The 25823-nt window shown below is 45.1% G+C and overlaps 2 protein-coding genes across 2 annotated transcripts; both read left to right on the forward strand.

Annotated features, from left to right (window-relative positions):
* The first annotated feature begins 4178 nt into the window (after nt 1–4178).
* LOC140913724 (olfactory receptor 5W2-like) lies at nt 4179–5111 on the forward strand. Its single transcript, XM_073350527.2, has one exon. It carries the CDS (start codon nt 4179–4181, stop codon nt 5109–5111), a length of 933 nt encoding a protein of 310 aa, XP_073206628.2.
* Nucleotides 5112–17284: 12173 nt separating this feature from the next.
* On the forward strand, nt 17285–24100 carry LOC140912340 (olfactory receptor-like protein COR4). Its single transcript, XM_073346570.1, has 2 exons — nt 17285–18078; nt 23956–24100. Exons 1-2 carry the CDS (start codon nt 17285–17287, stop codon nt 24098–24100), a joined length of 939 nt encoding a protein of 312 aa, XP_073202671.1.
* Nucleotides 24101–25823: the final 1723 nt, after the last annotated feature.

Genomic DNA, 25823 nt, shown 5'->3' on the forward strand with positions numbered 1-25823 from the left:
GAGACATTTGGAGAGGTGACCAACTTAACAAAAGAAGGAAAGAGCTTTACAAGGGAGGGAGAAGAGTGACATGAAAAGGAGAGAGAAATAGCTTTAAGAGGAAGGGGGAAAACTCCTCCATTGATTCAGGGAATATCGATACTAAGGCTACTACATTGACTCAGCTATGATGTGCAGCCGTGCTGTAGCGTAGATGATTTCCACATTGATGGAAGAGTTTTTCCATCGATGTAGTTAATCCACGTCCCCGAGAGGCAGTAGCTAGGTCAATGGAAGAATGACACTGGGGTTCAGTACAAGCTAACTGCCTTGCACAGGGTGTGAAAAGTTTCCCCGCCCTGTGTGATGGAGCTCTGTTGATCTAATTTTTAAGCATAAACCAGGCCTCAGAGAAGCTGCTGATGGAAAAGACCAGTTGGGAAATCTAGTCCTATCTCCTTGCCAGGGCAGGAGAATCCCCTTAGGTTCTTTCTGTTCAGGTGAGTTGGAAATGGGAGGCTGGAACAGCTGGACTAACAGAGATTATTCTGCATTCTGACTGAGCTCAGTGTCAGGCTGTGTGTGTGTAGCGGGCACTCTGTCTGTGTGTGTGTGTTTGGTGTGCATCAGGGACTATGTGTGTACATATGGTGGAGGGTACAGTGGAGCTGAATGTCAAGTGTAGGCAGGTGTGTGTCTCTTGTCCTGCCCAAGGCTCACCTTAAGAAGTGTTCCTGACTCTAACACTCAGATGCTCAGCTCCCAATGCGGTCCAAACCAGAAATAAATCAGTTTTACTCTGTATAAAAATTATACAGTGGAAACTCATAATTTGTTCACCCTCTGTAACACTGATAGATAGTTATGCACTGCTGTATGCTCCCCCAGGTTTTAATACATACTCTGGGTTAATTAATAAGTAAAAAGTGATTTTATTAAATACAGAAAGTAGGATGTAAGTGGTTCCAAGTAATAACAGACAGAACAAAGTAAATTACCAAACAAAATAAAACACACAAGTCTAAGCCTAATACAGTAAAAGCTAAATGGAGGTAAATCTCACCCTCAGAGATTTTCCAATAAGCCTCTTTTACTGATTAGAGTTCCTCCTAGTCTGGGTCGAGCAATCACTCACACCCCTGTAGTTACTGTCCTTTGTTCCAGTTTCTTTCAGGGATCTCCTTTGGGTGGAGGGGCTATCTTTTGTGCAAGCTGAAGACAAAATAGAGGGGTTTCCCCAGGGGCTTATATAGTCTCTCTCTTGTGGGTGGAAACCCCTTCCCCTCTCCTATGCAGAATGCAGCTCCAAGATGGAGTTTTGGAGTCACATGGGCAAGTCACATGTCCATGCATGACTCAGTTCCTCACAGGACAAAGCTACATTCCCAGGAACGTTCAGATGTGGATTAGAATCTCTCAAAGTTCATTCTTATCTTAAGTGTTTCTTGATTGGGCACTTACAGAGAATAGTCTTTTCTCATGAAGCTGACCAACTGCTTCACTGAGGCTACTTAAAATCAAACAATTACAGAGCACGTATTCATAACTTCGAATACAAAAATGTTACATGCATGCAAACAGGATGAATCTATCCAGTAGATCATAACGTTTGCAGAGATATCTTACATGGCCTATCTACCATGCATAAGCATATTTCTGTAAAGAATTATGGGGTGCAATGCCACACTCTGTTTCATGGACTATAAATGATAGGAAATAAAAAAAAAATAACAAAAGAATCAGAAGGGAGCTGGCATTCTCGGAGATATTCTCTAGCAGCTTCTGCAGAGATGCTGCAGAGATCTTGAGCTGAAGGGAGCTGGCCTGCTCAGAGATATTTTGTGGCAGCATCTGCAGAGATGCTGCAGACATCTTGAGTGTTAACCACCAGTTTGGGGAATATCCTCCTTTTTGCAGCCTGCCCTGACCTTTGTATTTTCAGTGAGGACTGCCCCAGGCACCTCCGGGTCACAGGAGGCACAGAAACCAGGAGGAGGAGTTATGAGCATGACTCTTAGAGGGGGCATAGTGTTTCCTGGGCACAGACCTGGGGTGACAGACTTTGGATAGAGAGATTGCTGGTTGTTTGTTTTTTCTAGTGGTGTTCAGGAAGCAGGACTTTGTGTACATTTCTATTTAGATTAACCGGCACACACATTTCTTTGTTGAAGAGAGACAAGTTTGCCAGCCTCAGTTTGGAACATGTATTAATAAAATGATGCAGTGTAATCTTATAACTTCACATACATTAACAAAAAAATGTATTAATATTTGCAATGAAAGCATGAGTATTTCAAGTTGACTCATAGATTTATTTATCATCTTAAACTTTGCTCTGTGTGCAGATAATATGCATAAAGAGGGATAGTTTTGTGAACTGCAGAAGTCTGTAGCATGCTGTGGTCTCCTCCTCAGCTCCTCTGGTCATCATGTGGTCTCCATCAAGCAAAATGAGTGAACCTATCTTTTCTACATTGGGGAGTAACCTCGCAATGGAAGGACGTAAGATAACATGGTGATTGGCATGCTATAAATAGCGAGATAATCTGGAGCACTCTTACGTGTTTTACAGGTTTTACATTCCACCTACTGGGGCCAGGATAATGAGGTGATTCTGAAACCAGGAATAACTGAGAAGGAATCAGCTACAGCCGGAAACAATTATTACGTTTCACCTGTATCTAACTTTCTGATCCTTTGATTCCAAATTTGTTGCTTAGGTGGTTGAATTTTTTTCTTGAGAAGTTTTTTTTCTATAGGAAATTGGATTTTCCATTTAACTATTTCTTCCGAGAAATTATCTTTTCCCTGGAAATTATAAGCTTTCCATCAAAACACCAAACTCCTCTCCTCCCTAAACCATGGCTTTGTGATTCTGGTGATGTTCCAGAGCTGTTCAGCAAGAGGAGAGACCATCATGCATCATGGGCGATATCATCCAGCCCGGGAGCCTGGCCCATGGAAGAGATTGGTGGTGTGTGGTATCTGAGGAACCCCCGTGATACTTCAAGTCTAAATATTAAGTTTTTAGCTAAAAGATTTTGGTCTCCACAAAAAAAACAAAACAAACCCTTTGTGGATCAGGTCTTTGCTGTACCCAGCTTGCACTGAAAAGAGCAGGATGAAATATACCCCTCACCTCATATTCTGTAACTCTGGTAGAAATTGCATAATTTAATAACACAGTAAGAAAGTGTAGGTAAAATTAGTCCCCAGGGCACCAATTATGGGAGGGTGGCTTTGGTTCACCAAATGCATTAATTAGGTGTTGTGTCTCTCTGAGCTCAGGTATTCCCAGTTGCTTCTGGAATCATGTCCCATAGATCACACATCTCAGTATAAAACTTCCTGAATGCTCCTAAATGGCAGTTTCTTTCGATGAGGAAATACCAGCATACCTCTCTCTCTCTCTCTCTCTTCTAAGCAGGTACGTGTTATTGTCCCGATTGGTCCAAAGAGGCTGTTTCTGTCAATGAGGAAACACAAACACATCTCTTTCTGTCTTCTCATCAGGTACGTGCTATTGTCCTGAATTACAGTCACACAGACACACACGCAGACACCATGGGGATCAGCAGGTATTGAATATCAGACCTCCAGCACTAAAAGCCTCAGCCCCAACTCCTACCCCTTCAGCTAAAGGAGTGATGTCCTTGGTTGGAAAAAAAAATAGGCAATTACCTAGTCACTGAAGCCAGGGCTTCCCATTCTGTCTCTGGGTTTTCACACAGGCTCAAGTAAATGCCAAATGGCTAAATTAGCACAGAAAGCAACTTCACCCCAAACGGACATGCCAAGCCACAGAGCTCCCCTTGCCCAAAGAAGGTGGAAAGATTGACACTCCTTTACTTTCACTTGTTCTTTAGCTGAGGAATAATCCCTTTAGACTGATTCTCTCCCAGCAGAGTCACAAGTTACAGTTTTCTGTTTGTAGTAGTGAACAGGAGTGTTTGTGGGTGGGGCATGATTAACCTGCATGTTATTATATTTGCACAGTGTCTGCATTTTATCAAACACTTGGAATGACCAGCTGTGAATATCTGGATCTCTGTACAAAGCCCTTTCCGGAGCGGGTCCTGATGTCCATTGAGAAACTGATCTCCATTTATCTTCACTTACTTCATTACAGAGACGTGACAGTTTTCCGCACCATCCACCAGACCACATCTATGTAGCAGCCTGATCTCTGTTCAGAGGTAATGGAAGAGGGAAATCACTCAGAGGCGACTGAGTTCATTCTCTCAGGACTGACAGATCGTCCGGAGCTGCAGGTTCCCCTGTTTGCAGTGTTCCTACTGATTTATGGTATCACCCTGGTGGGGAATGGGGGAATGATCTTGTTAATCACGATTGATCCCCAACTCCACACCCCCATGTACTTTTTCCTCAGGAATTTGTCTTTCTGTGACCTCTGCCTTTCCTCGATAATTTCCCCTAAGATGCTGCTGAATTTCTTAGCTGAGAGGAAAAGTATTTCTTACACTGCCTGCTCTGTGCAAATGTATCTCTCTATCATTTTTGCAGATGTTGAGTGCCTCTTGCTGGCTGTGATGGCGTATGACCGTTATATGGCTATATGTAACCCGCTGCTCTATACGGTCACCATGTCCAGGCAGCTTTGTAAACAGCTGGTGGCTGGGGTGTACACTGTGGGGGTGGTGGATTCAATGATAATCACGTGTTGTATATTTCGACTGTCATTCTGCAGCTCCAACATCATCAATAATTTCTTCTGTGACATCCTCCCACTGCTGGTGCTCTCCTGTTCTGACACCCGCATCAATGAGATTGTGATCTTTGCTTCCATGAGCTGCATTCAAGTGATCAGCTTTGTGATTGTCCTCCTCTCCTATGTCTATATCATCTCCACCATCCTGCAGATCCGTGAGGGCCGGCACAAACCCTTCTCCACTTGCACTTTCCACTTGAGCTCTGTGGTCCTGTATTTTGGCACCCTCTTCTTCATGTATTTACGTCCCACCTCCAGCTATTCCATGGACACAGACAAAGTGACCTCAGTGTTTTACATGCTATTGATCCCCATGTTGAATCCCCTCATCTACAGCCTGAGGAATATGGAGGTGAAGGATTCCCTGAGGAAAGCAATGAATAAACTCCTAACCAATTTTTGAATCTGTTTAGTGGTGGGGAATGGGGAATGGAAATAGGTGAATTCAATTCCCAGCCTATTACAAAGTAATTTCGCAGAGTCCATGGGAGTATTGTACTTTATTGTATTGTTATTATTATTATTTTTTTCTATTCCTACAAGGTCTGCAGCCGCCAACTGAGATCAGTGGACAAAACATGGGAAGCATGACAGGGCCAGCGAGAAAGAATGATTTTATAAGCTGGTGGCTTGGGCATCCACCTAGAGGGTGAAATGTTCAACTTCACATCTCAGGACATTGGTTGGCAGTTCCAAAGGCGTTTCTGTGACCCAACCAGTTACACAGAGTTTTAGGAATAAAAATAGGAATAAAATTGTAAAAGTGTGTGTGTGTGTGTGTGTGCGTGTGGAGGGAGGATAGCACAAGAACCCATGAACTTCAATTGCAGAAGGGTGGTTTAGGTTGGACATTAGGAAACAGATCCCAACAGTGAGGGTGCCTATGCACTGGAATAACTTGCCTCGGAAGTTTGTGGAATCTCCACTTTGGAGATTTTTAAGAGTAGGTTAGAGAAACACCTGTCAGGGATGTTCTATATAATACTCAGTTCTGCTGTGAGTGCAGGGGACTGGACTAGATGACTTCTCGAGGTCCCTTCCAGTCCTATGATTCTGTGATCACACAAGGAGCCCTGCACTGGGAGGAGGGGGGGCGCCAGCCAGAGCACTGGGCAGGGCAATAGACACACATCTGCCAACACTTGATATTCAGCTCCACTGTAACCCCCACCACACGCACACACAGAGTGCCTAATGCACACACACAGAGAAGGCGCAGTACACACACACACAACGCCCACTACAACACACACAGAGTGCCCACTACACACAACACACACACTGCCAACTGCACACCAAACACACACACACACACACAGCCTGACACTGAGCTCAATCAGAATGCGGAATAATCTCTACGGGGAAGCTGGGACAGCTGCAATATTTCCAACTCTCCTGAACAAAAAGAACCGCAGGGGATTCTGCTGCCCTGGCAGAGAGATAGTATTCAATTTCCAAACCAGTCTTTTCCATCGGCAGCTTTTGTGAGGCCACGTTTAGGCTTATAAAATAGATCAACAGAGCTCTGTCACACAGGGTGGGGAAACATTTCACACCCTGTGCGAGGCAGTTAGCTTCTACTGACCCTCAGTGTCATTCTTCCATTGACCTAGCTGTTGCCCCTTGGGGATGTGGATTAACTATGTTGAAGGAAAAACCCTGCCATCAATGTGGAAATCATCTACACTGTGGTGCTGCTGCACACCATTGCTGAGTCAATGTAATGGCCTGAGGATAGACATTCCCTGACTCGATGGAGGAGTTTTCCCCCTTCCAATTAAAGCAATTTTTCTCTCCTTTTCCGTCATTCTTCTCTCTCCCTTGTAAAGCTCTTTCCTTCTTTTGATGGGTAAATAGGTTCAGAAATTTTTACTCTCAGCATAATTCCTTCCTTCCCCTCCCATGAATGTCATTTCAATTAAAGGCCGAAATGCTCTGAAACTGACTTGTTTGCCCATGACTTGGTGGTACCTCTTTGTTTTTCCTCCCTTCACTTATAATGAGTTAAGACAGGTTTCAGAGTAGCATCTGTGTTAGTCTGTATCCTCAAAAAGAAAAGGAGGACTTGTGGCACCTTAGAGACTAACACATTTATTCGAGCATAAGCTTTCGTGAGCTACAGCTCACTTCATCAGATGCATTCAGTGGAAAATACAGTGGGGAGATTTATATACACAGAGAACATGAAACAATGGGTGTTACCATACACACTGTAACAAGAGTGGTCAGGTAAGGTGAGCTATTACCAGCAGGAGAGCGGGGAGGGGGGAAAAATCATGGGGAAATAGTTTTACTTTGTGTAATGACCCATCCACTCCCAGTCTTTAGTCAAGCCTAAGTTAATTTAATCCAGTTTTCAAATTAATTCCAATTCAGCAGTCTCTCGTTGGAGTCTGTTTTTGAAGTTTTTTTTGTTGAAGAATTTCCATTTTTAGGTCCACTTTTACTTTCAGGTAATCGAATGACCAAAGAGATTGAAGTGTTCTCCGACTGATGCGTAGGAGAGGTTTTAGTTGGGGGCTGAAGGGGATGGCTAGTGGCGTTCTGTTATTTTCTTTGTTGGGCCTGTCCTGTAGTAGGTAACTTCTGGGTACTCTTCTGGCTCTGTCAATCTGGTTCTTCACTTCAGCAGGTGGGTTCTGTCACAATCCATCCCCCAGTCCAACGGCTGCTTCCTTTATCCCTTCAGATGCAGTGAATCAATGGGCAGAGAGAGAGACAGAGAGAGAGAGAGAGAGATCATGAGAGAGTGCACAGCTCCTTGGGATGTCTCCACCTTCTTTTTAGAATCCTACTCCCCCTTTGAGAAACATTTCCACCTGGTTACCAGAAGACAAAAGGTGTATGTAGAAGGATGTTCCCTGCTGCTTTTTCCTCACCTTTTGGGCTTCCTTTGTTTCCCTTCCTGCTTGGTGACTCTGGTTTGGTTTCCCCAGGAAGAGCCACTGAGTTTGGCTGGGCAGGTCATGAATAGACTTGGTTCCATGTGCCAGTGTGAAAGTGAAGGTCGGTAGACAGGTGTCAGTGTGGGTCACAGGAAGACGCCCAGAGTGCTCTGCGAAGCCGTGGGCTCATGACTGGCAAGGAGCCTGTCTGGGTCTAGGAGTGTGTGATTCCATCCCTTCCGTCCTCTGACAGTCTGTTTCCGGAGCCTCTTTCCTCCCCTGTCTCTGGTTCCCGCCTGAAGGAGGTTTGAAAAGCCACTGTGTGATCTGATCACCTCGCCCGAAGTGACAGAGTATGTGGCACCAGCTGACGCTCTTTGCTGAAGGGGGGCTGTAAGACAGTTGTGGAGGCCCGAAACAAACCTTCCCTGTGTGAGTGGGACGAGTGAAAGATCCGTAGGGATTCTGGGAGCCAGGGGGTCCAAAAGGGATTCCCGCACTCGCCAGCTGAGTGAAAGATCCATAGGGATTCTGGGAGTCAGGGGGTCGAAAATGGATTCCCGCACTCACCAGGTAAAATGTGGGCCGGTGAGTCAAAAAGGATCACCGTCCTCCCAAAAGGCACACACTAGTTCACTTGCAAGTTTCTGGAAAAATTGGAATTGGTATGCCAGGGATAGGGATCATTTAAAGTTAAAGGGAAAGTTTCGACCTTGACAAGGTTGTGCTCCTCAGAAGTGCACTTATGGCCAATGTCAGTGTGAGGCATATTTCTATTGGCATGAAGAAACAGAAGGGGAAAAAAAACAACTCCGTGAATCTCAAATGAGGAGTCACAAGGACTCCCAGGAATAACTTACAACATGATTAAAAGAGATGAAAAGAAAACTGGCAAAGAATTTAAATCCAACTAAGCCCACAAGAAATATTAAGTAACAGAAGCCCCTTATGTTCACCCCTCAGACAGTGTTTCCTTGTACTGAGGAAATGTTCCCCTTGCACCAGTTCCCGGGCTTTGGTGCTTCGGGTCATGAGATTGCGGAGTCTGCACATGCACCTTGGTCTCCTACGGAATTGTACAACTTACGTAAAAATTTTCCAAAAATAAGAGAGGACCCTGTTAAATTTAAAGAGGAATTGCAAATTGTTATAAACTGTTATAACCCTACATGGGCAGATTTAAACCAGCCTCTATGAGGGATCATGCCTCAGGAAACACTGAGTCACCTTTGTGAAGAAGCTCACTGGCCCAAGCAAAATCCAGGCCATGAGCAGGAAAAGTTAAATAAAATCAGGTAGAAGCTGTTCAATATAATTCTCACAGTCTGCCCAAAGAAAGCCGACTGGAGAAAAAAATAGCACCTGTATAGTAAGTAAAAATAAGAATTTGAATAAAATCCAAATACTCTCACTGCCACATTAAAACTATGTTAAGGACCTTCCAGCTCCAGAAAATACAGGGACCCCATAATAGCCGCCCATTGAGGGGGAGAAGAGGAAGGCCAAACCAAGTCCCCACCGTCCAGCTCCCCTAGAGACCCAGTGATGGCGCGTGTTCCAATTGCAAGCAAATGGGCCACTGGATACAGTAAATGTCCCTACTGCCCTGATCGATCCAGAAGCGGTAGGGGTGGGCAATACTCTTATTCCGCACCCCATCTCTTCACCTCTGTCTGTTTCTATCGGTCCTTTGTTTGACCGTCATGCTTTCCTCCTAAGCCCTTGTTCACCTGCTAACCTTTTGGGAAAAGACTTGGTGTGTAAATTAAATTGTATAATCTGCTATACCCCAAATGGTGTGTATCTGGACGTGCCCGATCCTGCTCACAATGAGGTCCTGGCAGTTTACAGGAGAAGACCGACCCCAGCCCTTCCTCATTGCAACAGGAACTGCTGGCTAAGGTCTCTCCCTCCTTGTGAGCATTGTGAGCCGATCATGCCAATCAGGTTGGGTGCACTGCATCTGCCCAACTCGTTAAGATTTGCCTAAACCCAGCAAGACCCCTTCCCGAGGTGCAGCAGTACCCTCTATCAAAACAGGCCAAGGGAAAATCCAGCCTGTTCTTACCTCCTGTATTCAGTAAGGAATCATTATTCCTATGGTCAGTGAGTGTAGCTCCTCCATTTTACCATGCTGTTAATACTGCTGTACTCCCTACCTTTCCCGTTGTCCCTAGCCCTGCAACTATCCTTTCCTCCAAAGCACCGGTGCTGAGGGGTTGTTACAGCCTCAAATAAGAGAAAGGTTGAATTAAGTCCAGACATAAAGAATTAAGGTTATTGTTAAATAAGATTGTCAAGGTTCCTTCCCCACTCTGAACGCTAGGATACAGATGTGGGGACCTGCATGAAAAACCTCCTAAGCTTATCTTTACCAGCTTAGGTCAAAACTTCCCCAAGGTACAAAATATTCCACCGTTTGTCCTTGGATTGGCCGCTACCACCACCAAACTAATACTGGTTACTGGGGAAGAGCTGTTTGGAAACATCTTTCCCCTCAAAATACTTCCCAAAACCTTGCACCCCACTTCCTGGACAAGGTTTGGTAAAAAGCCTCACCAATTTGCATAGGTAACCACAGACCCAAACCCTTGGATCTGAAAACAATGAAAAAAGCATTCAGTTTTCTTACAAGAAGACTTTTAATAGAAATAGAAGTAAATAGAAGTAAAGAAATCCCCTCTGTAAAATCAGGATGGTAGATACCTTACAGGGTAATTAGATTCAAAACATAGAGAACCCCTCTAGGCAAAACCTTAAGTTACAAAAAGGATACACAGACAGAAATAGTTATTCTATTCAGCACAATTCTTTTCTCAGCCATTTAAAGAAACCATTATCTAACACATACCTAGCTAGATTACTTACTAAAAGTTCTAAGACTCCATTCCTGGTCTATCCCCAGCAGAAGCAGCATATAGACAGACACAGACCTTAGTTTCTCTCCCTCCTCCCAGCTTTTGAAAGTATCTTGTCTCCTCATTGGTCATTTTGGTCAGGTGCCAGCGAGGTTACCTTTAGCTTCTTAACCCTTTACAGGTGAGAGGATTTTCCCTCTGGCCAGGAGGGATTTTAAAGGGGTTTACCCTTCCCTTTATATTTATGACAAAGATGCATCTAGATATGAGAAATAAATGTGTGTATAAATAAATAAAAGGGGGGTTAGTCAAAAAGCCCACCCTCCTTGCTAAATTGGTAGTGAAACAATGCCTGTGTCCATGGAAACAAATAATGCAACAAGAAGAAAAAAAGGATTGGGCCCAGACAAGCAGGCAACCACAGTAGAGGAAGTTAAAAGAAAGAAAGTGAGAGGTTAACTCTGTAGTTACTGGAGGAAATTAGGCAGTGAAACTTTGTACGGATGTTAAAAGAAGGTGTTATAAAAAGAAAAATCTTGGTTTCTTTGCAGCCATTCCTTTGAAGAAAGAACACATTTCTCTGGAAGAATTTCTGTAAATAATCCAGGAAAAGGTTATTTAAGTGAAATCATTTAACTGTGAACAAGTTAGTCAAATTAGCTAAAAAACACTCCTGGTGTGTACAATCTTTGTTTTATAAGTTTAAGATAAATTGGTGTTGTTTTAAAATTGTAAAACCAAAAAATACTTTTGCCAGACAAAAGAAACTAGTGTTGTATTTAGCATTTAATCCTTAAGGTGACTTAATGCTTTACAAGATTTAAAATGTTTTTAAATAAAGACCAAAGTTGTGGTTGCAGCAGGACAGTCAAAGCCAGAAAAATGGGAAAAGATTTTAAATCTGTTTTGGTAACTTGTCTATAAAACAAATACAGGAAAATATGGGGAGTGATTCCTCAGTTTTGCCTGCAATCAGCAAGGGTATTTGTAAAAAAAAGTATATTTTAAGCAATACTGCCAACAGTGCGTAATCTACCGGCAACATAGTGTTGGTAAAGCTGTCAAGGTTAGGCAGGCAGCACATCCCCCTTCCTGGGGACCTTCTGTAAATATTCAAATGGATTTTATTTAAATGCCTAAATGTTGTAATTATAAGTATGTTAGTTTTAGTTCATGTATTTTCCAACTGCGTTGAGGCCTTTCCCTATAAAAAGGCAGAGGCGAAAAGTGTTGTAAAACTTTGTTTAAGGATTTTGTACCACAATTTGGCATACCTGTGAGTAGCAACAGTGATAGTGGACCTAATGTTATTGAACAAATTATAAGAAGTTATGTGTAGCTTTACAGATCCAACACAATCTCCACTGCCCCCACCACTCGCAGTTTGCTGGGACAGTAAAACATCAAAATGGGATTCTGAAAAATAAACTGGCCAAGATCTGTGCTAAAACAAATTTAAAGTGGCCAAATGCCCTCCCATTAGCATGAATGAATGCCCTCCCAATCGTAAGACTGGACTTAGCCCTCGTGAAATTCTAACAGGGCTCCCGATGTGACTACTGGCTGTGCCCCCACTGACCCTGGCTGAGATGGACAGTCATTTAATGGATGACACAATGCTTAATTATTGTCAGGCACTAACAAAATGTGTTAGGTCTGTTTATATACAGCAGCCTTGCCACTCGCTGAAACCAGGAGTTTCCAGGAGCTATATAGAGGTCCATCAGCAAGGAACTGCCCTGGCCCCATGCTGAAAGACCCTTATCAAGTCCTGTTAATAATCAACACCTCTGTGAAGTGCCAAGAATTGACTATCTGCCCATGTTTCTCACTGTAATGGCTTGCCAACTGATGATCAGTCTATCTTTCCTTCTGGCGTTGTTGCTCCTTCTGGACAGCAGGAGTGAAGGACAAAGTGAAAAGCCGGTACCCTCTCCCTTATCCACTGACAAAACTACTGTGCATTTGGACTTTGCTAGAAGAACCAAACCATTACAGGGTGATATGCTAGTAACCTCTCCCCTGCATAATGCCAAAGCACGACTGTTCCAAGAAAGAAGAAGGAACACTCGCTCTGCTGAAACCACCAAAGTCCAGGGATTCCTGACTACAAAAGACATTAAGAATTGGACATGATGGAAAAGACAAAGTATTGTTTACTGGCAAGGATGGAGTTGTGGACATTTTGCTTGGGAATGTGGCACTACTTGGTATTTGGGGTTTCTCCTGGGGGGCCGCAAAATGCGCCGTTGGGCAAGTAACCTGGGGATGGACTGTCCTCCCTAATTGGCTCCCAGACAATGGATATCCAAAACGCCTTGCTACCACAACCATGAACCCCCCATCCCTTCCTCCATTAACCTCACCACCACCCCCACAACCTACCCAAATATACACGATACCCTATATTCAAATGAAACCCAATGGTCAAAACCTTCGCATTTCAGTGATTTATGGAAATTTTGCTCTGAGAAATCATTTTTTAAGGTTCAGGACCATTCATATGAGAGAATGATTAAGTGGAGAACAGATGAGTTGGTGGAAATAGAAATATATGATATCACTACAACTGAGCCCCAAAAGTCAGAAATTAAAATTAATGGGGCCCATAGCTGGACAAAGATGATGGCCATTCCTGGAGTTTGTAGCATAATAGATAAAAAAAGGCCCTTACTGTTATTTAATCACCCAACTGGTAATTAATCAAACAAATACCCCAAAAGTTTGTTCTGCTGCTGAAAAAATTACCAGTACTGAAAATGTCCCAGTAACCAACCATTGGCCTGTGCCCTATTGTAATATACCCCATCCTAGGCTATTGATGTGATGCGTCTCAGTCTTTTCGGGAAGGTGTTTAGCCAACAGATGTGGTCTAATACTTCTCAAGGGAGAGATGTGTCAGTGTGTTGGAACACCGATGGACTGTAATTCATGCTACACTAGGGATTGTAAAATTTACACCACCCTTATCCATTTTTCAGATTACCTCTATATATCCTAATTGTTCAAAAGGAGCTGCCATTCGGTTGGCACAACAACGCACCTGGGTTTCCGCTAGAAAGAAGAGGGACTTGGCTGGACACCTATGGGATGGTGAAAATCGTGTAGCTGCAATCTGGAATATCCATAAAGGTCAGCAACACGAGGAAAAATTGGGACAGTTGGAAAAAGCCACGGACCTTATTACTGGAGCACAGCTAGCCCAGGTTCAGGCTGGTGTTAGTGAATGATACGTTATATCCACCCTTAGTTCAATGACCCAAAAGCTGTTAACAGAAATGGTACTAGGTATCACCAATACTGGAAAGGCATTGCAGTGGGATCTGGCTTGTTCAGAGGTTCAGAATTTTCTGAATGACCAGCTTAAGGCCATTCAGAAGGATCTTGAACATCAGGCATGGCCTACTGCCCTTACAAATACCTCAGGAGTTCCATGTAATCTGTGGCCATGGAGACATACTTGGAGATTTTCTGAATGGAGATGCAGACGTTCACAGTGCTCCTTCCAAGCATACGGGCCACTCGGAGGGGTCTGGGCTCCCACCTGCTGAATCCTGCCTGGTCAGTGGGGAGGATGCATGTGGGATTGGACAATTCACTGAGACATTTGGGAACTTGAACTACCTGGTATGCCCAACCGATTAGTAGTCAGTGCTCCTGGAATAACACCGGACATTTGGGAAGGGATTGGAAGCCAGTGGACACTCTGGCCATTAGAGCCCCCTCAGCTCCAGTATGCATGTAAACTAAAACCAGGAGAAGTTGTCACTGTTCATGACAACATTTGTTGGGAGGGTATGGGACACGGGACTACCCTGCCAGGATGCCTACTTTTCCAAGCTAATAATAGTTGTATGCATCTTGAAACCACCATCTTGAATGATGTACATTGTAATCTCACCACAGCCGCAGGCAATCATATCATTCATTGGCCTGCGGATAAAACTCTGCAATTAGCCCTTCGGTTCCAGATACCCTTTAACTGGACTGCTTTAGTACCTGACCAATTCCAAAATTTGCTTTCAATCCTACCAGAGGTTTAGAAAATTTCCAAATTACAGAGACAGATTCACATGCTCCAAAATATATATCAAGCCGAAAAGAATGCCTTTAATACTGCCTATAGAATGTCTACTTTGTGTACCCAGACAAATGTATTGTGTTTCGTGGCTAAAGCTATACAACAATCCCAACCACATCATATTATCCCCATGGGAATGCTGTTGCTTTTACCGCTGTTTAGCATAGGGCTATGTTCTTGTTGCTGTAAGAAATGTATTTATCATTGCCTATCCAGCCCTAGACCTGCCAACCTCAGTGCAAGGAAGCAGGTGACACTAATGATTGTAAATGAAATGTGTGACACAGTTTGGGCAGAAGAACAGGAGGACGAAAAGGAGAAAATTAACAGGCTCATGGCTATAGAAGTATAGGCCCAATTAATGGTGCCAAAAAGGCACAAAAGGGGGGAATGTGAAGGAACATCTTGTAGGACTAAACTAATAGGCCAAAAACTATGGTCAAACTAACTGTGTATATGAAGCATAAGGAGAGAGTGAGGAAAATTCCATTTAGGGGCAATTGTAACACCACAGCTTAAGAAATGTAACCATAACCTCTAAAAGTTTTTTTTAAAAACCTATTAAATGCAAAGGAAACACCAGTCAATAACAGGAAAAGCTTGTTTTGCTAAACTCCAAGTAAGGCAAACCTACTGTTAAAGCTTGCACTATCTGCCAAAAAAGGAAAATGTTGTTGAAGGAAGTCGTTTAACAAATTGTGGTTTTCAGCAATATAAGCTTCTGTATTTCTGTTTACGCCAGGACAGCTCTGCTGACTCTCCCTGTATGCACATGCATGAAGAAAGGAGCCTCAGGTTTGTTCTGGTCCAAACACAACACATGGTTAATTTCCCACCACACTGTTTAGAAACAAAATTAAGCAGAACACACATTTCTTTGTTTATGACAGAGAGGTTTGCCAGCCTCAGTTTGGAACATGTATTAATAACATGACACAGTGTAATCTTATAACTTCATAAACATTATCAAAAATATTAACGTTTATGATGACAGCAAGACTAGTTTTAGTTAACTCGTAGATGTATTTAGCATCTTACAGCTGAGCTCTGTGTGCAGATAATATACATGCAAGAGGGATAGTTTTGTGAACTGCAGAACTCTGTAGCATGCTGTGGTCTCCTCCTGAGCTCCTCTGGTCATCATGTGGTCTCATCAAGCAAAATGAGTGAACCTACCTTTCCTACTTTGGGGAGTAACCTAGCAACAGAAGGACATAAGATACTCTGGTGATTGGCATCCTATAAATAGCTAGATAATTTGGAGTGACAGGACAATGAGGTGATTCTGAAACCAGGAATGTTTGTGAAGATATCAGCTATGGCTGCCAATAATTAGTATGTTTCACCTGTATCTAACTTTCAGTTCCTTTGATTCCAAATGTGTTCCTAAGCCTGGTTGAAAATTCTTCTTGAGAAGTTTTTTTGATGGGAAATTGGATTTTCAGTTCAACTACTTTTTGCATAAAATTATTTTTTCCCTGGAAATTATGAGCTTTCCATCAAAAAAGCCAAACTTCCCTCCTCCCAAACCATGGCTGTGGGACTTTGGTGATGTTCCAGGGCAGTTCAACAAGAGGAGAGACCATTATGCATCATGGGGGATGTAGTCCAGCATGGGAGCCTGGCCTGTGGAAGAGATTGGTGGTGTGTGGTATCTGAGGCACCCCCGTGCTATATCTGAGTCAAAATATTTTAGTGAAAAGATTTTGGTCTCCAGAAGAAATACCCTTCGTGGATCAGCTCTACACAGTACTCGGCTTGCACTGAAAACAGCAGGATAAAATATACCCCTAACCTTAAACTCTGTAACTCTGATAGTAATTGCATACACAGTAGGAAGGAGTGGGACAAATTAATCCCCAGGGCACCAATTACACCAAGGTGGCTTTGGTTCACTGAATGGATTAATTAGGTGTTATGACTGTCTGAGCTCAGGTATTCCCAGTTGCTTCAGGAATCATGTCCCATAGATCACACATCTCAGTATAAAATTTCCCGAATGCTCCAAACTGGTGGTTGTTATCGATGGGGAAATGCCACCACATCTCTCTGTCTCTTATCAGCAGGTATGTGCTATTGTCCCGAATTACAGTCCCACACACACACACGCAGACACCATGGGGATCAGCAGGTATTGAATTCTGGACCTCCAGCATTTAATGCCTCAACCCAGTTCCTACCCCTTCAGCAAAAGGAGCGACCTCCTGGGTTGGAAAAAATAGGCAATTACCTAGTCACTGAAGCCAGGGCTTCCCATTCTGTCTTTGGGTTTTCATACAGGCTCCAGTAAATGCCAAAAAAGGTTAATTAGCACAGTAAGCAAGCTTAACCCCAAACAGACATGTCAAGCCACAGAGCTCGCCTTGCCCAAAGAGGGTGGAAAGATTGACACTCCTTTACTCTCACCCCTTCTTTAGCTAAGGAATAATCTCTTCACAATGATTTTCTCACAGCAGAGTGACAAGTCATTGTTTTCTGTTTGGATGAGTGAACAGGTGTGTTTTTGTGTGGGACATGATGAATCTGAAGTGTCATTATATTTGCACAGTGTGTGCATTTTATCGAACATGTGGAATGACCAGCTGTGAACATCTGGTTCTGTGGACTAAGCCCTTCCCTGAGAAGGTATTGATGTCCATTAAGAAACTGATCTCCATTTATCTTCACTTATTTCATTACAGAGAAGGGGCAGGTCTTCCGCACCATTCATCTGCCCATATTTCTGAAGCAGCCTGATCTCTGTTCAGAGGAGATGGAAAAGGGAAATCACTCAGAGGTGAGTGAATTCATTCTCTCAGGACTGACAGATCGTCCGGAGCTTCAGGTCCCCCTCTTTGGGGTGTTCCTACTGATTTATGGTATCACCCTGGTGGAAAATGGGGGGATGATCTTGATAATTACGATTGACCCCCAACTCCACACCCCCATGTACCTTTTCCTCAGGAATTTGTCTTTCTGTGACCTCTGCATTTCCTTGATAATTTCCCCTAAGATGCTGTTGAATTTCTTAGCCAAGAGGAAAAGCATTTCCTATACTGCCTGCGCTGTGCAAATGTCTCTCTCTATCGTTTTCGCAGATGTTGAGTGCCTCTTGCTGGCTGTCATGGCATATGACCGTTATGTGGCCATCTGTAACCCGCTGCTCTATACGGTCACCATGTCCAGGCAGCTTTGTAAACAGCTGGTGGCTGGGGTGTACTCTGTGGGGATGGTGGATTCAATGATATACATGTGTTGTACATTTCGGCTGTCATTCTGCAGCTCCAACGTCATCAATCATTTCTTCTGTGATGTCCTCCCGCTGTTGGCGCTCTCCTGTTCCGACACCCGCATCAATGAGATTTTGATCTTTGCTTTTACGTTGTGCTTTACAATGAGCATCTTTGTGACCATCCTCCTCTCCTATGTCTATATCACCTCCACTATACTGCAGATCTGCTCTGCTGAGGGCCGGCGCAAAGCCTTCTCCACGTGCTCTTTCCACTTGACCTCTGTGGTCCTGTTTTATGGCACCCAACTCTTCATGTATTTACGTCCCACCTTGTGGCGGTTCAGTGATGAGACAGAACACAGCTTTATGCAAGCCGACAGGCTGGTCAGCGGAGATGGGCTGTTCTGCCCCCCCGCCTTCCACCTTCTCCTTTTATTATATTTCTCCCCCTAAGCATTACACACTGCTACACAAAGGAATGTATGACGTTGATTCATATGCTTAGTTACCATCCTCTATCTACTACAATCCTGGTTCTCAGGCCTTGAGCCCAGGCTAAAAAAGCCTCCCACAGTTGCTGTCCAAACAATCAAGTTCTCATGGTTCATATCTAGCCCTTGTCCTTGGATAGAGCAATGTGTGCATTGCTTCTAGGAAACAGTCAGGGTGTGCCCCGCCTGCTTCCAGGTGGAATAGCTAAACATTAACCCTTCATCTCCCCGTTTTTTATTTATTGATAGTTGGCCATCTCATGGTAGCCGTCAATTTGTTTTGTCATGCTATGTAACTCCCAGACAGACAAGGACATAACCTGGGGAGCTTTCCAGGGCAAAATTTTACAAAGTCTTAACAAGGAAGGAATACATTGTACACAGCAGCAACAAAAAAATAAGCCCAATGATTACAAACACAAAATAACCCAAAGCTTAACATCTGCAATATAATCATCTAAAAGGGGTACACTTCTTTTACTACAATTGTGACCAGCAAAAGGCAATATAAGTATCATTCTACTAAGACAGCAAAGGGTGCCATCACTTAAATTTGCAGGAATATAATTAAAGGTGCATGAACCACAAGTAAAAACCCATCCTGATGGTAGGATGATATGGCCATAATTATATGAAACATTAACAGCATGGGAACAATTTAAAAGGGATTGAGAAATTTTTTGACAGCCCAAGGGCACCTTTGTACTAGTGCAGTTAACTACATGCGCACAGGTGACATTGTGAGCCCCGGCCGGGTACAGTGTGTGGAGGGATATAGCCGTGCGAGGCAGAGTATAGTTGGCCGGGCCCCAATTAGCCATGCTAGAGTACTGGGAGGAAAGATTAGCATAAGCAGAGAACAGTGTCTTATTCTCCATCTCCTCAGGATGATGACATACTGGAATAAGGCATGTACCTAACAAATCTCCGGCTGCTACAAAATTAAATAAACAAAAGTAGGTAACATTTGCTATTGAAGCCAATCTTTCCCATATGTTATATGTCATTCGGGCTTGTAACGGGGGAGACGCTTCCGAGCCAACCCCTACAGGAAATAGCAGGCACAAAAGGCACACAATCATCACAGAATTAGCAGTGATTTGGGCGAGAATCGCCAGAAACAAAGTCTCAGGAGTCTCTGGCTGTTGATCTGCTGCCAGTCTTCGTTGAGCCGTGGCGACCAATGCTTTTACTGCTCCCCATGTCACGGGCTGGCTTGGGACGCTACGCCTCCTCCGTTTCCGTCCCGCCGTTGTCGACTCGGGGGGCAACGCGGTCTCCTCCAAGGTCAGCTGAAACTCTGGTATGGGATTCGACAGTCCCTGGTGCCATGCCATGTTGTTTAAGTGCCGGTCGCACACACCGAGCTGGAACCCACAACGGTCCTGCAGGGAGAGACACAGCAGCATATCCCCAACCCCAAGTGATTAGAGGTACTGGGCCCAGCCACTGTGGATCGGGCAGCTGACGGTAAAAGACACGCGGTCTTTCCAGTACCTCAGATTTGTGAAAATGCCGATCCGCAGGGGTCTGCTGATCTGCATTCAGTGTTAAATTATTTAAAGTAAACAAAAGGATATGCATTTGTTGTTAAATGTCTCCTAAGGTTCGGAGACGCAGCTCCCCTTGTTTTAATTGTTTATTTAGCAAGGTTTTGAGTGTGCAATTGGCATATTCAACAATGGCTTGGCCCGTGAAATTATAAGGGATTCCGTGTTTAAGACGGACGTCCCAGCGGGCACAAAAGGTGGAGAGGGCTGCAGAGCAGTAGGCTGGGGCATTATCTGTTTTAATTTGGCAGGGGCAACCCATAACAGAAAAGCAGGCCAGCAAATGGTGAATAACTTTGTTAGTGGCTTCCCCACGTTGTGGGGAAGCCCAAAAGAAAGCCTGAATAAGTATCAACGAAAACATGTAAAAACGAATAGGGGCGAAATTGTGGCACATGAGTAACATCCATCTGCCACAGCTGATTTGCTGCGGTACCTCGGGGGTTAACGGCATAAGAAAAAGTAGGAGCAGCAGCAGCACAGTGGGGGCAGGAACGAACAATGAAACGTGCATGATCAGCAGGAATGTGAAACTGCCGGTCCAAAACAGAGGCACACTGATGCTTTCAATGGGGTCAGAAAAAAGGGAATTTACCTGACCACGCAACGCGCGATCGGCGCGTGCATTGCCCTCAGTGAGTGGCCCAGGCAGAGGGGTATGACTGCGAATATGAGCAACAAAGTAAGGGAAATGACGAGTGGCAAAAAGGTGCTGAGAAAACAAAAACAGGTGAAGGAGGTCTGCATCAACCTGAGGGGTAATGAGGGCAAGGGGTAAATGATCAATTACCTAATAAACATAATGGGTATCCACAATTAAATCAAAGGGACAATCAGCAAAAGGTTGAAAGGCCAAAATAACAGCAGCTAATTCTGAGGGCAAAGGGGGATGGTAAAAAAAACAATCTTTTAAATCTAACACACAAAGTTGATCGGTTTGAGGAATTAAATTTGGATTTGGCAAGCCAAATTGCAAGGGGCCCATAGGTTGGATGCGTTTATTTATTTCCCTTAAATCATGCAACAGCCGCCAAGCACCCGATTTTTTCTTAATAACAAACACCGGGGTGTTCCAGGGACTGGTGGAGCTCTCCAGTCGCTGTGCTTGCAAATGCTGCTGCACAAGCGAATGAAGTGCTTTTAGCTTTTTTAGAGGGAGGGGCCACTGGTCAATCCATACGGGCTCTAAGGATTGCCATACCAAGGGTAAGGCGGAGGGCACGGTGGGTGAGGGAGGGTTTTGGGCCATCAGATGTTAATATCGAGGGTGGTGTCTAACTTTGTAAGTAAATCATGGCCCCAAATATTGAGGTGGACAGGGAGCACAAAAGGGCGGATTGTAGCAAGGGCACGGCCTCCTGGTTTAGAGACCGTGACCCAAGACAAACTTTGGCGCCCGGGTTTGCTACCCCCAATCCCCCACAACTCTGTAGAAGGAACCGTAGGCCAACTGACCGGCCACTCCGGATCATGAATCACCGTAACGTCAGCTCCACTGTCCACCAGCCCTGTAAAAGGAACATCATTTAAGAGAAGTGTTAACTGAGGTTTCGAGGGGCGGACTGACATTGTCAGAGCAACAAGTGGAGAAGACGCGCTGTGAGACGGCGAGTGAGACAACGTCGATCCAAAGCCGCCTCCGCCCCGAGTTCGATCCTCGGCAGCTGGCACCTGATAGGGGACTAAAATCAATTGTGCAATTGACCGTCCACGCGGGAGCGACTGTGGAAGATGAGTCCACACCTGAACCTTAATAATGCCAGTGTAATCAGCATCAATGACCCCTGGAATGACAAAAAAGCCCTGTTTCCCAGCATGTGAGCGAGGGAGAACAAGACCTACAAAGCCGGCAGGGAGGGGTCCCATCACCTGTGTAGGTATGGCACAGACCTCCCCTGGCAGCCGAAAGTCAGTGTCCTCCTGCATGATCAAATCAAGCCCTGCACTTCCAGCAGTCGCCGCCATCATAGAGTCTACGGATTCCAAGGCAGAGGAGCGATTGCCTGAGTAGGAAACACCCCCGTTTGGCCCTGGGTTCAGGGGGGACCCGTCGCGCGGTTTCCCGACCCGCTACGACACTGATTAGCCCAGTGATAACCTTTCCCACACTTGGGGCACTTCTTTGAGGGTCGGGCTGGTGCCTTAGATGAGCGGCACTCCCGCTGAAAATGACCCTCTTTTCCACAGCGGTAACAGCGCTTCCCCTCCTTCCCAGATTTTCTGAGGGCGGCAGCCAGAACTCCAGCCTTGTGGGCTTGTGTGCCAATGTTCTGGCATGCCCGCAGCATGTCTGAGAGCTCTAAAATACCAGAGGCTTGTGCTGCCTGGAGAGCACGGCGGCAATCCTCGTTTGCATTTTCAACTGCCAATTTTAACAGGAGCTCGTGAGCTGCCTCAGTGTTATCCACCTGTCGGAGGATAGCCTCCTGCAATCTGTTGGTAAAATCCAAAAAGGACTCTAAGGCACCCTGACGGATACTGACAAAGCTTTTGGTAGGCTTGCCTGAATCCGGGACCTTCTTGAAAGCATGCTGGGCACAGGTGGAAATAATGGGGAAGACAGCCTGAGGGAGTTGAGACTGCATCTCAATAGTAGCAAACGGGCCCTCCCCTGCCAAATGCTCATAAATGATACCGTGCTCTCTATGTACCTGGGCTTGGCGTTCTGCCATCTGCCGATACTCACTAAGCCAAATAACATACTGACTGGGTGACAACATCATGCGCAGCAGCGTTTTCCAATCCTCAGGGATTAGGGAGTACCCAGTACCCATCCCTTCAATGAGACCATGCACAAAGGTGCTAGTCAGGCCAAATTCACGAATTGCTTTCTTTACCTCTCTAACCACCGAGTATGGCAGAGTGGTCCAGGTGCCCACGGGGTTGCCCTGGTCATCATTCTGCCAGGTCACCGGGCAAACGGAGACCAGATCAGCCAGCTCCTCTGCTGTAAGATCTGATCGAGCTTTCGCTGCGTGAACCATTTGTTGCACCAGCGAAAGCTTCTGAGCAGATGCAGATGACCCTCCGGGGGGCCCCACGGGGGGAGGGTGATCACACACCGGCTCCGGTGGGGAAGGCCAGGGAGGCGGTGGTAATAGAGGCACTGGGGGCGAAGCAGGGGGAGGGATGGCTGCAGGAGCGGACGGGGGTGGCGGGATCGGCAGCCCCTCTGTTGGTGCTGGAGAGGGCCTTTCCGAGGCGACACGCTGTGTCGCATCGCCAGGAGGGGGGATGGCTGCAGGGGCGGACGGGGGCGGCGGGATCGGCAGCCCCTCTGTTGGTGCTGGAGAGGGCCTTTCCGAGGCGACACGCTGTGTCGCATCGCCAGGAGGGGGGATGGCTGCAGGAGCGGACGGGCGTGGCGAGAGCACCAGCCTCGCGAGGGAGGGCCTGTCGGAGGCGACACGCTGTATCGCATCGCGGCAGAGGTGCCAGGCATGTAAAGCCTGCACGGGCGCCCGAGGCTCTTCGTGCAATGTCTGGCCCAATCGCTCCCAGTCCGCTAGCTTAAGGCTTCCGGCTTCAGGATACCACGGGCACTTGGCACGCACCTCCTGTAGCAGGAGAGTAAGTGCTCGAGCCGGGCAGTCATGCTGAGCCTTACGCAGCAAATACTGCAGCTCATTGCGGTGTTGCACTTGCAAAGCAGAGAGGGAGCTTCCCATACTTACCACAATGAAAAATACTCACCGGGATCCACGAAGCGGATGAGTGACGCGTCTGAAACCCTTGCCGGGCGAGGTGAGTGCTGAGGGCCCCACGTTTGGGCGCCAGTTGTTGCGGTTCAGTGATGAGACAGAACACAGCTTTATGCAAGCAAACAGGCTGGTCAGTGGAGATGGGCTGTTCTGCCCCCCCGCCTTCCACCTTCTCCTTTTATTATATTTCTCCCCCTAAGCATTACACACTGCTACACAAAGGAATGTATGACGTTGATTCATATGCTTAGTTACCATCCTCTATCTACTACAATCCTGGTTCTCAGGCCTTGAGCCCAGGCTAAAAAAGCCTCCCACAGTTGCTGTCCAAACAATCAAGTTCTCAGGGTTCATATCTAGCCCTTGTCCTTGGATAGAGCAATCTGTGCATTGCTTCTAGGAAACAGTCAGGGTGTGCCCCGCCTGCTTCCAGGTGGAATAGCTAAACATTAACCCTTCACCACCTCCAGCTTTTCTATGGACACAGACAAAATAGTCTCAGTGTTTTACACATTGGTGATCCCCATGTTGAACCCCCTCATCTACAGTCTGAGGAATACGGAGGTGAAGGACTCCATGAGGAGAGCAATGAATAGACGGCTAACCAATTCTTGAATCTCTTTAACTCAGTCCTGGTTTAGTGATGGGGAGTGGAAACAGCTGAATTCAATTCCCATCCCATTACAATGTAATTTCGCATAGCCCGTGGGCGTATTGTTCATTATTATATTGTTATTATTATTAATTTGTTTGTATTCCAACAAGACCTCTAGGCCCCAACTAAAATCAGGGCTTTGTTAGGCTATTACCCCATCAAAATTCCAGGAGTCACCTGTTTCAGATTTGTGAATATTTGTGATGTGCTTCTGTAGAACTGATCAATGAAATTGTTTTTAGTTGTTCATTTTATTAATATAACTTCAAAATAAAGTTTTATGAATGAAACTACATTCATTCATAAAACCAGGTACCCCAATAACTGGCTAATTGAGTTTCACTTTCAATCCAATTGCTGCTTATATCGCTGAAACTTACACTGTTTCAACATTGTAACTTCTTCTCACTGTTTGTCATACCTTACACTTGTCCATATTGTAACTCAAAACTCCATTTTAACTTGTCCCAAACTCCATTTTAAAATGCTCACTTCATTTTGTAAAAGTTTGCTGCAACCTTCATTTTTGCAAAACCCTGCTGTAATCTTATTAGTGTAGTTTAGATGTGTGAATGATGGATATATGTATGGATGATGGAATCAACCTCCAGCCCCAGCCTGTCCTGATGAAATAAAGTGTAAACACAAATGACTGAAGATGCAGACAACAGCCCTGACAAAGCAAGAAGGGTCCACCCTCAAAAGAAAAGAACAAAAGTACAACTGAAGAAACATCAAAGCCAGTTCCTAGGCTGAAAGTCATGTCTACAATTGATGTGTGATCAATCACACCGAACCCAGAGGCAGCATGACAGAGCAAGACCAATAGACTCTGGATTCAAAATAAAGCCTACAAAAAGGATGGGTGAGATGGATCACTTTGGAGGGTAACATTCTGCTGCCAACATGGAAGGGCATTGGTGCATGCCGAACAGAGGCCCACCCCTTGGTTGCGCCCGGCTTTCCTGGCCAGTTAGCCGCCACAAGCTAGAAACCCAGGCCACGAACTCAAGTTACATTCAGGACTGGTAACTAACTAGCAACTGCAGAACATTTGATGTGTGTGTGTGTAAGTATATATACATAGGTATTAGATAATAGTTATTGGTCAGAAATCAAATTGTGTTATAATAAATGTGACATCTTGTCTTGTCCCCTGAAAGGATCCGGTATAGTTTTCTGCTTTGTAGTGGGTTTGGTTTTGATATGCAGTTGCAAGTATGAAGTGCGTGGTTTCCATGGCTGAACCAAAGGGAGTTTTGCACCTTGCACCCTCCTGATATTCTGCAGCCCTTTATGTCCTCCGTGGGGTTCTTGTGTAGATTTTTGCCTGGATTGTGTCCATTGCTGTGGAGGAGAAAGACACCATGGCCTTTATTTTAAGTTAAGGGAGCAACAAAACAAGTAAGAACAAGGGAAACATATCCAAAAGAGAACACGGTGTGTGTGCGTCCACTGTGAGAATCTGCACTGAACTGAATAAAGAATAATATGGAAAGGGTGAGTTTTCTCGAGCACATAAATTAAACAGAAAGAAAAAGTCATATCAGACACTCAATGTTTATACCACAGGAGCATGTTTGCTATGAGGTCTTACTCTTAGTTCTGCGGGTAAGTCCTATGGACTCTGAAGAATAGGGATTCTGGGAATTGTACAGCTCTGGTTACGGAGAGTGAGAAATG

This window comes from Lepidochelys kempii, chromosome 6 (genome assembly GCF_965140285.1).
Source record: "Lepidochelys kempii isolate rLepKem1 chromosome 6, rLepKem1.hap1, whole genome shotgun sequence".
Classification (NCBI taxonomy): Eukaryota; Metazoa; Chordata; order Testudines; family Cheloniidae; genus Lepidochelys; species Lepidochelys kempii.